This window comes from Macaca fascicularis, chromosome 9 (genome assembly GCF_037993035.2).
Source record: "Macaca fascicularis isolate 582-1 chromosome 9, T2T-MFA8v1.1".
NCBI classification, from domain to species: Eukaryota; Metazoa; Chordata; class Mammalia; order Primates; family Cercopithecidae; genus Macaca; species Macaca fascicularis.
The window spans coordinates 109,018,389-109,035,311 of NC_088383.1; the positions used below are offsets into that span (position 1 = coordinate 109,018,389).

Below are 16,923 nucleotides of genomic sequence, written 5' to 3' on the forward strand. Positions count from 1 at the left end.
ACAGGCATGCAACAACACACCTGGCTAATTTTTGTATTTTCTGTAGAGATGGGGTTTTGCCATGTTACCGAGGCTGGTCTTGAACTCCTCAAGCAATCTGCCCATCTCTGCCTCCCAAAGTGTTGGGATTACAGGTGTAAGCCACCATTCCCACCCAAAAAAGAGAAGTTCTGTATGAAGAGATACCATGATTGGAGAGCTCGGAGCCCCAGCTTGGCCTCTCTCTGGACCCTAGAAAAGGGTTTCCCATTTTACCACTGCTCCAGTGACTTCTAAGTCATCTTAGCAGAAATTTAGGACTCCAATAAATCAATCTGAAAAACGCTAGTTTACAGTGATGGTTTTTAACCTCCTCCTTCCCTGCTGTAATGTTGACATGTAGAACACACTCCTGTGGTCATATCCAAATTTCATGGGTTAGACATACTGTCAGATGGGCCAGTCTTGGCTAAGCAGTGAAATTCCACCCCGTCTCTTGCATATTATATTGCTAGTGAGTGATAGTATGCCAAAGAAAGCCTTGAATCCACTTGGACTGCGGCATAAATAAATAATTTAGTCTGCAGCATTTTTCCTCCTCTCAGGATAAACAAGCTTAGAGATTATGTAGTGTTACTGTATTAATGGCTCCTCCTGGACCACGGTCAGCTCTAAAGGTTCCATCTTTTCCATCCCAGGGGGACTGGATAAATAGGGTTGAGTCTCAATCAGAATGGATATAAGTGCGAGGGCACCAGTCTTGGTCTGTGACCAGGGCTCAGACCCTCTGGGGCAGTTCTGTCTTTGTGTCCTAAGCCTCTATCAGAACAAGGCCAGCTTCTCACTGTTCCTCTTCCTCAAGGCTGTTCCGTCTAGAGCCAGGGAAACCTCATTGCTGCTTCTCCTAAAATTTAGACAGAGGATTGAGTGGGAGCCTAGTTATCATTGATTCAATTACCTTATTTTATTTAGAGAAACAAGTTTAATACATCAGAACATTCTTCTGGTTGGATATGCTGACTAACACAAAGTTCTTTGCTTTTTGGTTTTGGTTTTTTTTTTGAGACAGTCTCGCTTTGTCGCCCACGTTGGAGTGGAGTGATGCTATCTGCAACCTCCGCTATCTGGGTTCAAGCGATTCTCCTGCCTCAGCCTCCCAAGTAGCTGGGATTACAGGCACCCACCACCACACCCGGCTAATTTTTGTATTTTTAGTAGGATAGGGTTTCACCATGTTAGCCAGGCTGGTCTTGAACTCTTGATCTCAGCTGATTCGTCTGCTTCTGCCTCCCAAAGTGCTGGGATTACAGGGTGTGACCCACTGTGCCCAGCCTTACAAAGTTACTTTTTATTTACTATTTACTTGAACCAAGAGGATAGTTGCTGTTTGAAATCTAACATGTCAGCGTGGCTTTTGCTTCATTTTCAAGGGAGAAAAAAATCCCAGAATATTCCATTTGGGAAACTCCCAATTAAAAGGCTTACACCTGCTTTCCTTTTCTTTCCCCAGTCTCTAAGTTTAGACATTCACAAATAGAACATTTCAAACTCTCCCACACAGCGTGATCACCAGGGGTGGCAGTTGATGCTCAGAGGATGCCTAGTTATTTTCAGAAGCAGGCCCACCAGCAGGGTGAAACCACTCATGTTACCAACGACTTCCATTACAGGCCTCTTGGAGAATGAGGCCTAGGAATATTGAATGGGATCCTCCGATTGGAAGAGGAAGGGAAATCAGGGAGGGTATAGTAATGATAAGGTAGTCAAGGGTCATATAGAAAGGGAAAAGGGGCCAGGTACAGTGGCTCATGCCTGTAATCCCAGCACTTTGGGAGGCTGAGGCGGGCGGATCACAAGGCCAGGAGTTCGAGAACAGCCTGACCAACATGGTAAAACCCTGTCTCTATTAAAAATACAAAAATTAGCTGGGCGTGGTGGCATGTGCCTGTAATCCCAGCTACTCAGGAGGCTGAGGCAGGAGAATCGCTTGAACCTGGGAGGCGGAGGTGGTAGTGAGCCAAGATTGTGCCACTGCACTCCAGCCTGGGTAAAAAAGCAAGACTCTGTCTCAAAAAAAAAAAAAAAGAAAAAAAAAAAAGAAAGAAAGAAAGAAAGAAAGAAAAAGAAAAAAAAGGGAAAAGAAAAAACTAAAGGTTAGATTCCCTGAACCTTTTTTTTTTTTTTTTTTTTTTTTTGGGCAGACAGGGTCTGTTGCTCTGTCGCCCAGGCTAGAGCAGGCAGGACAATAGTTCACTGTAACCTTGAACTCTTTAACTCCTGGGTTCAAGGGATCCTCCCAAATAGCTAAGTCTATGACATGTGTCACTACACCCAGCTAAATTTTGTATTTTTCTTTTGTAGAGATGGGGCCTCACTATGTTGCCCAGGCTGGTCTCAAACTCCTGGCCTCAAGCAGTCCTCCCATCTCAGCTTCCCAAAGTGCTGGGATTACAGGCGTGAGACACCACACCCAGCCTGAACCTCTTTCTATAGCTAATTGTTGGTAAGCATACAGCTTATCACATGTAAGACAGACTTCTCTATAGAATGATTCTGTCCACGTTCTAGCGTAGTAGAAAGAATGTTGGAATAAGAATCAGAAGGCCTGCGTCTTCATCCTGATTCCATCAATCATTACCTGCGAGAATGTAAATTATTTTCTCAGTGTAATAGCTATAAAATAGAGATGGATAACACTGCTTGGTGCATTTCACATGATGTCATGATCAGCTGAAACTGGCTGTGAAATAATTTTGGAAAACTGTTAAGAACCATGCAACAAAATGATACTGCTTTCATATCCTTCACCACAATCACCACTAATGTCAAATATTTAACCAGGCATGGTGGCTCACGCCTGTAATCCCAACACTTTGGGAGGCCAGCTGGGCAGATCACAAAGTCAGGAGTTCAAGACCAGCCTGGCCAACATGGTGAAACCCCGTCTCTACTAAAAATACAAAAATTAGCTGGGCGTGGTGGTGTGCACCTTTAATCCCAGCTACTCAGGAGGCTGAGGCAGGAGAATCGCTTGAACCCAGGAAGCGGAGGTTGCAGTGAGCTGAGATCGCACCATTGCACTCCAGCTTGGGCGACAGAGCGAGACTCCATCTGAAAAAAAAAAAAAGAAAAAGAAAAAGAAATCATTTAGTGAGTGTGTGCTCCATGGAGGGCTCTATGCTGAGGGAGAAAAATACAAAGACACAGAAGAAATAGATATTATTGATTTAGATGGGTTAACACTGAGTTGAGTTGATGCTTAATTCTTGCTTGTTTAGTTGATATAAAGATGGCTTAGCAGTCTTTCTGCAAGAAATTCCAGATGCTGATTTACCTGCTTTGTTTGCAAATTTCATCTCCTACCTGACTTTTCCAGTTGTCTGGAAGGGGCAGGTGGTGGTTGGGGCCTCCATACTTCTCATTGTAGTAGATATAGGTATTGAGATCAGGGAAGTTACGGTTCAGGTCCACTCCATTTGCATTGTTCCTGCCAACTAGATACCCATGCTTGTTTGGGCCCTAAGGAGAAAATGAAAAGATGAAAAATGAAGGTTTCAGATTGAATCCTATATTTTCTAACTTATTTTTTTGGAGACAGGTTCTCACTCTGTTGCCCAGGCTGGAGTGCAGTAGTACAATCTTGGCTCACTGCAACCTCTACCTACTAGGCTCAAACAATCCTCCCATCTCAGTCTCCTGAGTAGCTGGGATAACAAGCATATGCCATCACACCCACTAATTGTTCTTTATTCTTTTCTTTTTTTGGTAGAGATGAGGCTGGTTGCCCAGGCTGGTATCAAACTCCTGGGCTCAAGTGATCTACCCACCTCACCCTTCCAAAGTGCTGAGAGGCCAGGTGCAGTGGCTCACGCCTGTAATCTCAACACTTTGGGAGGCGGAGGCAGGTGGATCACTTGAGGTCAGGAGTTCAAGATCAGCCTGGCCCAAATGGTGAAACCCCATCTCTACTAAAAAATACAAAAATTAGCTGGGTGTGGTGGCACATGCCTGTAGTCCCAGCTACTCGGGAGGCTGAGGCATGAGAATCACTTGAACCCAGGAAATGGAGGTTGCAGTGGGCCAAGAACACGCCACTGTACTAGAGTCTGGGTGACAGTGCAAGGCTCTGTCTAAAAAAACAAACCAAACAAACAAAGTGCTGAGATTACAGGCTAGAGCTACCGCATGCAGTCATGAATCCTATATTTGAAGAACATTGTATAGTTCTTAGATATTAGCTTCATCAAATGATGTAACATTTTTTTTCCCTTAGCCCCCATCACAGGAAGATGAATCATTTTCATCTTTAACTTATCCAAAGTCACAGTGGTGTGCTTCAAGTTCCCTGTAGATCACAGGTAAGAGGTACATATCTCAAGAGAAGTTCTAGTAAGAGTAGGGTGTTTCAGGATCATGGGAATCCCAATGTTTTATGAACAGCTTTATTGAGATATAATTCATATACTATAAAATTCACTCATTTTAAATGTACAATTCAATGAATTTTAGTATGTTTACAGAGTTGTATAACCGTCATTGCAATCTGATTTTAGAACATTTCTGTGACACTAAATAGACACCTCATTCCCATTTATCATTTTCACCCCAGACCTAGTTAATAACTTTCTGTCTCCTTAGACTTGCCTCTTCTGGACAGATCACATAAGTGGGTCATACATTATCTGTTCTTTTGTGGGTTTTCCCCCCCACTGGACATAATGTTTGTGAGGTTCATCTATGTTGTAGCATGTATCAGTACTTCATTTCTTTCTATTGTTGCATAGTTCCATTACGTGGATTTATCACATTTTGTTTATCCATTCACCAGTATGAGTATTAGTTTAATACTATTAGTATTAGGAAACTGTATTAGTTTCCTAGGGCTGCCATAACAATCACCACAAACTAGGTGGCTTATAACAACAGCAATTTATTCTCCAATTTATTCTCTGGAGGCTAGAAGTTGTAATCAAGTCAACTAGAGGGACAGCACACTCTCTGGTCCCCTTCTTTGCTTCTTCCAGCTTGTGGTGGCCGGAGGCAGTCCTTGGCATTCCTTGGCTCGTAGATCCATCATTCTAATTTCTGCTTTCATCTTTACATGGCCTCCTCCCCAGTGTGTCCACATCTCTATTCACAAATTTCTTTCTTCTTACAAGGACACCAGGTATGCTGGATTTAGAGTCCATCCTGATCTTATGTGACCCCATCTTAACTTAATTGTATCCGTAAAGACCCTCAGTAGCCCCTCCATATCCATGGGTTCCACATCTGTGGACTCAACCAACCTCTGATTGAAAATGTAGTTAGGCCTATAATGGTTGCATCTGTACTGAACATGTACATACTTTTTTCTTGTCATTATTCCTTAAACAGTACATTATAACAACTGTTTACATAGCATTTACATTGTACTGGGTAACATAAGTAATCTAGGGATGATTTAAAGTATATAGGAGGATGTGCATAAGTTATGTGCAAATACTATGCCATTTTATATAAGGGACCTGAGCATCTGAGGATTTTGGTATTGGTGGGGGGCCCTGGAACCAATCACCTACGGATACTGAAGGATGACTATGTATTGCCAAATAAGGTCAGAGTCACAGATTTCAGGTGAATGCGAATTTTGGCAAAGGGTGGTAGGGGGAGATTCATGGATATTTGAGTTGTTTTCACCTTTTGGCTATTGTTTATAATGCTGCTTTGAACATCCATGCACAAGTCTTTGTGTGGATGTATGTTTTCATTTCCTCTGGGTAGATATCTGTAAGTAGAACTGCCAAGTCATAAGGTAAGTCCATGCTTAACTGTTTTTTGTTTGTTTGTTTGTTTTTTGAGACAGGGTCTCGCTCTGTTGCCCAGGCTGGAGTGTAATGGCATGATTATGGCTCACTGCAGCCTCAACCTCCTGGGCTCAGGTGATCCTCACACCTCAGCCTCCTGGTAGCTGGTACTTACAGGCATGAGCCACAACACCTGGCTAATTTTAACTTATTTGTAAAGATGGGGTTTTGCCATGTTGCCTAGGCTGGTCTCGAACTTCTGGGCTCAAGTGATCCACCTACCTCCCAAAGTGCTGGGATTACAGACATCAGCCACTACGGCCTTATGTTTAATTTTTTGAGAAACTGTTCAACTGTTTTTCAAAGTGGTTACACTAGAGAAACTCACTTCTCCCCCTTTCAAAAAATTTAGGATCCTTGTTTATCTTTCTTCTGAACAATATCAACTTTGTGGATCCCTTCATTCTCTGTCCATATTTCAGGTTTATCATTTATTTGCTTATGTATTCACTCACTCATTAGGTCATCTATTTAGTCAACCAACATTTACTTAAGTCCTTCTCTATCCAGAGCTCTCAGATAGACACTGGGGAAAGAGACAAGTGAGACATTGTAGTCTAGCCTTCTAGGAGTTCATAGTACACATGGGGAGATGGACATACACATAAATAACTAAATACATAGAGCGATAGAATAGAGATATGTTACAAGGCTCATTCAAAATTAAAATTCCATTTAATGTTTTGTGTGGCATTGGAGAAGGGAAATAGTGCCAAGTGGGTCCCTGTAGACTGAGAAGGTGGAGCCCAAATTGTAGGCTGTTCCTGGAAGGGAATGAGTGGATGCCAGGAAGCTAGAATCTCACAGATGAACTGCCGCTCTCATATTTCCCCTTTTCTAAGCAATAAAATGCGGCAGATTACATTTTTTTCTAAGAATTCAGTATTATTCTCAGATTTCTCCTCTTTTCATGGCACCCTGCTTGGATTTCATTCTTAGATCCCATTGAAAACATAATTGTTCTGAAGTTCCTGTAAGTTTCCTACATCAGTTCTGTTCCAATGGAAAACATTTATCGGATCTTTGCTTTTGGTGTACACTTCTGTGACATATGATTTTCTTTATGCTTCCAGGGGCTTGTCACTGCTTGCTTATTTATATCAAGGCAGCTCTTGACCGTCAGCATAAACAGCTATGAGCGTTATCCACTGATTTCCCTGCACACTGGTCAATAGTTAGGTTGGCAGGAAAGGGCTTCCCCTAACAGAAGGTTTCATAAACATGGTTAGTGTTGTGTTTCCTATTACTGCTGTAACAAATTACCACAAAGTTAGTGGTTTTATCAGCACGAGTGTATTGTCTCATAGTTTTGGATGTCAGAAGACTAAAACAAGTCTCACAGCCCTAAAAGCAAGGTGTCAGTGGGCTACGTTCCTTCATGGGACTAGGGGAATCTGTTCCCTGACTTCTCTAGCTTCTAGAGACCATTCACATTCCTAGGGTCTTCCACTTTTTTTTTTTTTTTTTTTTTTGAGACAGAGTTTTGCTCTTGTTTTCCAGGCTGGAGTGCAATGGCATGATCTTGGCTCACCGCAACCTCCACCTCCTGGGTTCAAGTGATTCTCCTGCCTCAGCCTCCCGAGTAGCTGGGATTACAGGCATGCATCACCATGCCCGGCTAATTTTGTATTTTTATTAGAGACGGGGTTTCTCCATGTTGGTCAGGCTGGTCTCAAACTCCCAACCTCAGGTGATCTGCCTGCCTCAGCCTCCCAAAGTGCTGGGATTATAGGCATGAGCCATAGCGCCCGGCCAAGGATCTTCCATCTTTAAAGCCAGCTGCATAACATCTTCAGATCTCTCTCTGACTGTGACCTTGGTCTCCCTCTTCTACATTTAAAGGATCCTTGTCATTGATGACACTGGGCCCCATCCCCCCACAATACTCCAGGTTATTTTAAGGTCAACTAATAAGCAACCTTAGTTCTATCTGCAACCTTAATTCCTCCTTGCCCAGTAACATAACATATTCATAGGTTCTGAGGATTAGGACGTGAACATCTTTGGTGGGAGGCATTATTCTGGCCACCTACACATGGCTTTAAAGTCTGGTGGCCAGGAAGTTCTTCTCTGTGTAGCCGCGCAGACAGCTTGCCTCTGGGTATGGCAGATATCTCTGAGAGTCTGAGAACCTGATGGGTCCTCTCGGGTTCAGGTTCAAGATCTACTCCCTCTGAACAAGAACACAGCAGGTGAGCAGAGGTAACCAGCTTCCCAGAAATGGCTCTAAGATTCAGTGGACTGGCAGGGGTTTTCCCCACTCCCTCCCACCCCACCTCCTGCAATGGATGTGAGCAGGACTGAGCTGGTTCTCCACTCTCCCCACTGCAACACAGGAAAGGGCTAATAGAAGGAAATCAGCTAGGCTGGAATTCCCTCCCACACCTCTTTCCAATTTTTCTGCTCTTTGGGAACTCAGGTCTTGAGGAAGAGTAGTGGGCACCACCCTGATTTCCAGCGATGAAAGAAAGTTATCTTTCTTCATTTGTTGAGTAATTTCAACAGGAAGTGGTGAGACTGCAAGAGTCAAGTTTGTGTTTGGTTCAACGTCCTGGCTCTATCGCGCTCTCTGTCTCTACTTACCCCCCAGCCCTATCCTCAAGTCAGTTTAAAATATGCTTTAACGTACTCTCCCCCCAAGAAAATCCCGCCTTTTAAATTTAATTTAATTTTAATTTTTTGAGACAGAGTTTCGCTCTTGTTGCCCAGGCTGGAGTGCAATGGCACAATCATGGCTCACCACAACCTCTGCCTCCTGGGTTCAAGAAATTCTCCTGCCTCAGCCTCCTGAGTAGGTGGAATTACAGGCATGTGCCATCACGCCCAGCTAATTTTTTGTATTTTTAGTAGAGACAGGGTTTCTCCATGTTGGTCAGGCTGATCTCGAACTCCCAACCTCAGGTGATCCACCCACCTTGGCCTCCCAAAGTGCTGGGATTACAGGCGTGAACCACCGCGCCCGGCCAAAAACCCTGCCTTTTAAACACAGCTTTTAAAGGAACATCTCCATTGCATAAAGCAGATGGATGCTTGACCTCACCCTTGACAATACTAACTCAGTAGGTCTGGGATGGGACCTGGGAATCTGTATTTCAAAATCTTCACCTGTGATTCTGATGCACGGCCACAAAAGATTTAATGTTAGGCATATTGGTCTGAAACACTTGATTCAGGCACATTGATTTAAAGTTAAGCACATCGGTCTGAAACACTTAAGATGTTAATAATAAGACAAATGTTAGGCACACTGACATTTTGAATTTATGTTGGAAAATAAAGTAAAAAGTCCTGCCAGGCACAGTGGCTCATACCTGTAATCCCAGCACTTTGGGAGGCTGAGGCAGGTGGATCACCTGAGACCAGGAGTTTGAGACTAGCCTGACAACCTGGCGAAATCCCATCTCTACTAAAAATACAAAAAATTAGCTGGGCATGGTGGCGCATGCCCATAGACCCAGCTACTCGAGGGCTGAGGCAGGAGAATTGCTTGAACCTGGGAGGCAGAAGTTGCAGTGAGCCAAGATCGCACCACTGCACTCCAGCCTGGGCAACAAAGCAAGACTCCATCTCAAAAAAAAAAAAAAAAGTCCTTAGACATTTTTTCTTATTGGTCCCACTGCAAATATAACTCTAAAATATAGAATCAATAGGTTAAATACTATACTAGTAGAGGAGACAACTCTATGGAAATATAATACAGTGGCTGGGCGCGGTGGCTCAAGCCTGTAATCCCAGCACTTTGGGAGGCCGAGACGGGCGGATCACAAGGTCAGGAGATCGAGACCATCCTGGCTAACACGGTGAAACACCGTCTCTACTGAAAAAATACAAAAAGCTAGCCGGGCGAGGTCGCGGGCGCCTGTAGTCCCAGCTACTCGGGAGGCTGAGGCAGGAGAATGGCCGGAACCCGGGAGGCGGAGCTTGCAGTGAGCTGAGATCCAGCCACTGCACTCCAGCCTGGGTGACAGAGTGAGACTCCGTCTCAAAAAAAAAAAAAAAAAAAAAAAAAAAAAAAAAAAAAAAAAGGAAATATAATACAGTATGAAGAATCTAGAATTAGCCCCCTAACCCCCAATTCTGGGGAAAGCCTGTTGTCCTTGTTATTTTCTCCACAAATGCAAATGGAAATATAGTGTGGAAGGAAGAAAGGTGTTTAGGGTTTGAAGCTAAAAGTTCAGGAAAGGAGCTTTGTTTTGCAATATCCCTCCACATCTGTTGAGTATTTTCCAGGTTACAAAGTGTTGTCACAGATATTGCCACATTAATCCTCACAATAAAACCCTGAGGTCATCTGGAAAGGTGTTGAGGGAATGCAGGCTCAGAGAGAGCCCACGTTTATTGACTGAGGTGCTGTAGGACTGAACCCACCTCTTCATCCTTTCTTATATTTCTGATAGATTTTTTCTCTTGACCATTTAATCTTTTACTTTTAACATTTGTGACATTTACAGTGGGACAGAGAGGGAATCTTGTCCACTGGCCTTTATTTCCTAAGAAGGCCTTGATCTCTCCCCGGCATCTCCCTTGGACCTCGTACCTGAGCAGCAGCCACCTCGTAGCCGTCGGGGTTCATGGATGGCAGGATGTGAATGCGCGTGTCCTGGATGAGTCGGACAATGCGCTGGTTCCTGTTCCGGAACTCCTCGCACAGAAACTCTGACAGCTGCAGCATCAGCTCACGACCCAGCGCTTCGTTGCCATGCATGTTCCCCACGTACTTGACCTCCGGTTCCACTGCAAGGAAAAAATGCAAGGAAGAGAAAAGATGGGGGAAGCTTGGAAGTGCCATTGACGCGTAACCTTGCACGAAGACCTTTTTTCTCTTTTTCAGTAATGAATGAAAGAAAATCTCATGTTTTCATTGGGTCTTTTGCAATAATCCCTGAGCCCCTTCCTAACCAATTACAGTTATGAAAACTACAAAAATTCATGCCAGGGATAATAATGAGTGCCATTTCTTGAATCCCCATAGTGTACTAGACAGTTATGTTCGATACTGCTAAAATTCACAGAAAACCTGTAAAGTGGGCATTAATAGCCTCAGGGTGAGGGTAATAAGGATGAGAGAGATTAAGCAACTTGTCTGAGGTTGTCTAGCTAATGGCTCTATGGAGGCCCAAGCCCACGTGGCACTTACAGTGCCATTTACAGTAGCATGTGCTTCTTAGAGACGAACCTTTCAGGATGAGGATGTTTCCCCAGAACCTGCTCTCATGGAGTACTCTAGGTTTTAGCATAACAGCTGCTAATGATCCCAGTTGAAAACTTAATTTTCTTGGCACTTGAAAAGTTTCTTACTCCATCTGAACAAGAACACAGCAGGTGAGCAGAGGTGACCAGCCTCGCAGAGATGGATCTAAGATTCAGTGGGCTGGCAGGGGGTTTCCCCACTCCCTCCCACCCCACCTACCACAAAGAATAGGACTGTGGGCAGGACTGAGCTTTTTCTCCATTCTCCCCACTGCAATATGGGAAAACTAAAATCACTCCTTCAAATCCAAGCAGGCCAAGTCTGGAGGCACAGAATAGGAAGGCACCTGCTATGTCTCATGCCTTAGTCTTCTCTTGGGCCATATTAACTGTTCAGCTTGAGGTAAGTATTGAAGATCTGAAAGTTTCTGGGATCACCTAAAGAAAATCATTCTTGCCCTCTTTCAAGAGGTAGGAGAAAAGCTCTTGCCAAATGATTTCTCTTCCACTCAACATTTTCCTGCCTCCATGACTTTTCTGGTTCTGTACCTCTTCATCTTCTCATTTCCAAATCCTTCTCATCACCCTTCTAGGCCCAGTTCACATGATATTCTGTGAAGTCATCTTGGGTTCTTCTTGATGAGAGAGAGCTCTCTGTTGACTTCCCTGGTTTTACCTTTTTCTTTTTTTCTTTTCTTGTCTTTTCTTTTTTCTTTTTCTTTCTTTTTTTTTTTTTTTTTTTTTTTGAGATGGAGTCTCTCTCTGTCACCCAGTCTGAAGTGCACAATCCCAGCTCACTGCAACCTGCACCTCCTGGGTTCAAGCAATTCTCCTGCCTTAGCCTCCCAATTAGCTGGGTTTACAGGTGCCTGCCACCACACGTGGCTAATTTTTATATTTTTAGTAGAGACAGGGTTTCACTGTGTTGGCCAGGCTGGTCTCAAACTCCTGACCTCAGGTGATCTACCCACCTTGACCTCCCAAAGTGCTGGGATTACAGGTGTGAGTCATTGTGCCCAGCAGGTTTTACCTGTTTTTGTACATGTTCTATTTCCTTTACTGGACCTGGCCTTAGCAGTGTACATAATTTTTAACTTGTGACACCATTCATTATTATTTATCTTAGTATACCTACAGCAGTTATTCTCAAAGGAATGCTTATAATCCATAAGAATCATGTGGTGGATTTTCCATAGTGGGTATTCTTTAATCTTAGTGTATTTTTTTTAATCGTAGATTATGTCTTTCTTACTTTTCTTGGTGTTAAAATGTTTTTTCTGTTAGAAAAGGATGGATATAGAAGATGACAGGTAGTTTTCTTCACATCCTTATTCAGTAAAATAAAATTTGGAAGATATGTTTTAGTTCCCTCCAGTCTCTTATTTATTTAAAAAAGAAAAAACACCTTTTTAAAACTTCCTTATGAAATCTATAAGTCTGGGAACCACTGCCCTGTAGAACTTTGGACAGTGCCATACACTTAGTAGATACTTAATATCAGATTCTTTTGGCTCTCCTTTTTCTTTTATTTTCTTTTTCCTTTTTCTTTCTTTCTTTCTTTTTTTTTTTTTTAATTTAGAGACAGGGTCTTGCTCAGTCATTCATGCTGGAGTGCAGTGGCACAATCATAGCTCAGGACAGCCTCTCGAATTCCTCGGTTCAAGCCATCCTCCCGCCTCAGCCTCCTGAGTAGCTGGGACCACAAGTGCACACCACCACATCAGGCTAATTTTCTAAAAAAATTTATTATAGAGACAAGGTCTCACAATGTTGCCCAGACTGGTCTGAAACTTTTGGCCTCAGGCAATCCTCCCAAAGTACTGGGGTTACAGGCATAAGCCACCACAGCTGGCCTCTACTTTCAATATATCTGGAATACAACCACTTCTCATAACAATTACTGCTACCATTTTGGTTCAAACCCCTGCACCTTCAAGCTTGGTAGTATTGGCCATATTAGGTTATTGCAATAAATCTCCCACTTGCTCTCCCTGCAGCTGCCTAGCCCCTTTAAAGTCTATTCTCCAGAGTCAGGGGTTGGCAAAACTTTTTTATAAAGGACTAGAGAGTAAATCCTTTAGGCTTTGTGGGCTGTGTTGTCTCTGTCACAGCTACTCAACTCTTCCAGCAAAAGCAGCCACAGACAAGATAAAAGTGAGTGGGCGTGACTGTGTTCCCATAAAACTTCATTTACCAAAACAGGTGGCTGGCCCTTGGGCTGTAGTTTGCTGACCCCTGTTCTGAGTGATCTTTACAAAATTTAAGTCAGATTGTCTCCCTCTTCTGCTTAAAAAACCCTCTAGAGGCTTCTCACTTGACTCAAAGTAAAAGCCCAGATCTTTACCAGGGCTTATAACGCCCTGCATGATCTCCTATTGCCTGGTGTCCCCATCACATGGCTGTGACCTCCTCTCTTGCTCTCCCCTTGTTCACTTGGCTGGAGCCCCACTGGCCCCCTTGCTGTTCCTCACATGTGCCAAGCATGCCCCAGAGGATTGCCTTTGCTCTTCCCTCTGCCCGTCATCTTTTCCTCCCCAATATCATGGTGGCATGTGCCATCACACCCATCCTTCAGCTCTCTGCTCAAAGCCACCTCAGTGGAGACGCCTCTCCTGAGTGCCTCTCCCACCCCTTGTCTTCCTCCATGCCATCCTTATCTCTTTTTCCTGATTTAGTTTTCTCTACAGCACTTATTTCCATCTGATGTAATACATATTTACTCAGTTACCCATTTATTGCCAGTCTTACCCCACTAGAATTTGAGCCCATGAGGGCAGGTTCTTTGTTTTATTCTCTGTTGTACTTCCAGAGTCTACAAAAGTGCCTGCATATTGTAGGTGATTGGTAAATATTTGTGGAATGAATGAATGAAAGGAATGAATGGGTGAATGCAGTTAAAGTGCTTCAGAGGAAAGAGGGAACAGTGAGGGCTAGAGTCCTGTGAAAAAACTTCAAGGAAGGTCTTGAAAGCTAGAAAGTACAGAAGCACCAAGAAGGGGGCTTGGAGTGTTGGGGGCTAACCCCATGATGTCCATGAACACTCACAAGCTTCCACAGTGAACATATGATCTGATTGACAGCAGGCTGCTTGCTATGGAAGTGCAGTTTCAAAGCGAGGCAATTATCCCAGGTAACCCCATGGCCTTCTTTGAGCCTACTCCATGCAATATTCTGAATCCCATGGCCAGTCCATGGGGTGTGAGGCTTTTAAAGTAGGAAAGTGGGATCATGTCAGGATTTAGGAAAATTTTTCTGGCATTTGTGTACCAAATGGAAGATTCAGAGTGCAGCAGTTAGAAGTTAGAAACCTGGTCAGGTGCGGTGGCTCACGCCTGTAATCTCAATACTTTCAGAGGCCAAGGCGGGCGGATCACTTGAGGTCAGGAGTTCGAGACCAGCCTGGCCAACATGGTGGAACTCCGTCTCTACTAAAAATTTTAAAAATTAGCCAGGCGTGGTGGCACATGCCTATAATCCCAGCTACTTGGGAGGCTGAGGCAGGAGAATCGCTTGAACCCGGGGGGCGGAGGTTTCAGTGAGCTGAGATCATACCACTGCATTCCAGCCTGGGCAACACAGCGAGACTCTGTCTCAAAAAAAAGAAAAAAGAAGTTAGAGACCAGTTAGGGGGTCAGCGCAATCATGTAGGCAGCTTGTGATGGAATCTGGACTCAGACGGGATGTGGAAGCGGAGAGGTAAAGGGAGATTTGAAGTTGACAGTTTGAAGGAGGAATTGGTAAGGAAAGAAGTGAGAAATTAGAAACAAATGTCCATCAATATACGGACAGTTAAATACAGTCATGTATTTAAATACAGTCATGTATTTAATACAGTCATACAGGCTGACTCTATTACACAGCCAAACCCACAATGGTGTAGATCTGCACTTATAGACATGGATGCTATCCATAACAGATTGTGAAATGGGAAGGGCAGTTATAATGCAATTTCATTTTTATAGAAATGATTACATGTATTTGTGTCAGGGGGTTTAAATATGCATAGAAAAAAGTCTGGAAGGATATATATCAGTACATTAATGGTGGTGGGATTTGGGGTGAGTTTTATTATTTTTTTCCTTATCCAATTTCTAAATTTTAATCCAAACATGAATTGCTTTTGTAGTAGAAACAAACTAAAAAAAGGAATCCAGGCTAAGTGTGCTGGCTTACGCTTGTAATCCCAACACTGGGAGGCCCAGGTGGATGGATCGCCTGAGCCCAGGAGTTTGAGATTAGCCTGGGTAACATGACGAAACCCTGTCTCTACTAAAAATACAAAAATTAGCCGGGCGTGGTGGCGCGTGCCTGTGGTCCCAGCTACCTAGGAGGCTGAGGGAAAAGGATCACCTGAGCCCAAGAGTTCGAGGCTGCAGTGAGCTGAGATCATGCCACTGAATTCCAGCCTGGGCAACAGAGCCAGATCTTGTGTCTCAAAAAAAAAAAAAAAAAAAAAAAGAATCCAGTAAATAAAACTAACACCCCAGTCCCCAAACTCTGTCTGGAATACCACACTGTCACTCCCTGAAGAGATTTCCCTATGCCCTTCTAAGCTTCCTGGCAGAACTGGAAGGGCTCTTTGTTTCTGCCTGTGTCTCCTGAGCCATTGGGTCGGGAAAGAAAGAACAATAGCAAGGGGAAAAGAAAGGAAATGGGGGAAAGGAAGGGAGGTGGCACATGAGCAGGGAAGCAGACTCATCTTTCACCATTAAGGTTTTGAGCAAACAGAACCCAAAGAGGAGGAAAGGGCTGAAGCCTGAAGGAGGGCTGTAGCTCCCCAGAGGCAGTGGCAGTATGAGGGTTAAGAGGGAAATAGCACAGGCTGAGAAAGAGATAGTACCTTGTAGATGGAGGCGTCCACGGACCACCCCAGAAACCACCCCAATTACTGGATTTGCAAGGGAAGGGCTCTGCCCCACACACCCTCAAGAGCTGTTCAGGACTTACAGAGCTCGTGGATTCCAGGGTGGTCGCTGAACTCCAGCACGTAGAGGTGTCTCCCCTCCACGCTGCGCCCAATGCTGTAGACCCGCGTGATGCTGGGGCATTCGTTTTGCACCTTGTACAGTGTCCGCACAAGATCATCATAGCGGTGGTGGCGGAAGGTCACCGGGGCAACCAACTTGAAGAAAAGGAGGAGGTGGAGAAAGACTGAGAGCAGGTCTGACATCTTGCTGGGCTTTTTCCAAGAGAGCCACTGAAATGCGCCCCACCTCCTTAAACAACCTAGCCTCTTCACCCGCCGAAATCCAAGGTCCGCCTAGCTTCCCTCTTGTAAACACCAGTCCAACTTGGAAGACGTTCCGAACTGTCCGTCCAAGGCTGGAAATTCTTTATGTCGCTCTGGAATAGCCACTCATCTCTCCTCCCTCTCTCCCTTTCCTTCTCTAATCCGGGAAAGCCTTTTGAAAAGTTTTTTGCACTTCCCCAGATGGGTAGTTTCACTGATTCTGGTTTACTGGTTAACTGGACTGTAAACAGGCTTCAATAAATAGCTGCTTATAACCCTTTGATTCCCGGAGAATTTTTTAAAACTTGGCCTGTGCCTGTTCCCTTTATTACAACTTTCAAAAAGAGTTCTCTGTCCCTTTTGATTCATCCCATGTACTGCTGCCTGCCTACCTTTCTGAAGCATGGCTGTATTCTGTCCTTTTTTTCCTCAAAAATCTTTCAACAGATACCATTAAGAAAAGGAAAAGATTAGCCTTGGACTGGGAGAAAACAATTGTAAATCATGTATCTGATAATATCCCCATAATACGTAAAGAATCCTTATAATACAACAAGAAGACAAACAACCCAATTAAAACATGGGCAAAACATTTGACCAGAATAGATATACAAATGGCTAATAAGCACATTTAAAGATGTTCAGTGTCATTAGTCATTAAGGAAATGCAAATTAAAA

General features: G+C 43.9%; 1 protein-coding gene across 4 annotated transcripts in view; it reads right to left on the reverse strand.

The window, feature by feature from the left end:
- CPN1 (carboxypeptidase N subunit 1) overlaps window positions 1-16,404 on the reverse strand; it is a 40,841-nt gene extending 24,437 nt beyond the window's left edge. For all 4 annotated transcript variants that reach the window (XM_005566176.5, XM_005566175.5, XM_065521260.2 and 1 more), the window contains exons 1-3: window positions 15,963-16,404; window positions 10,363-10,559; window positions 3,343-3,498 (exon numbers count right to left, since the gene is read on the reverse strand). In XM_005566176.5, coding sequence (XP_005566233.2) covers window positions 3,343-3,498; window positions 10,363-10,559; window positions 15,963-16,185 — 576 coding nt within the window. In that variant the 5' untranslated portion in view covers window positions 16,186-16,404. The remainder of the gene's footprint in view (window positions 1-3,342; window positions 3,499-10,362; window positions 10,560-15,962) is intronic.
- Between the last annotated feature and the right edge of the window lie 519 nt (window positions 16,405-16,923).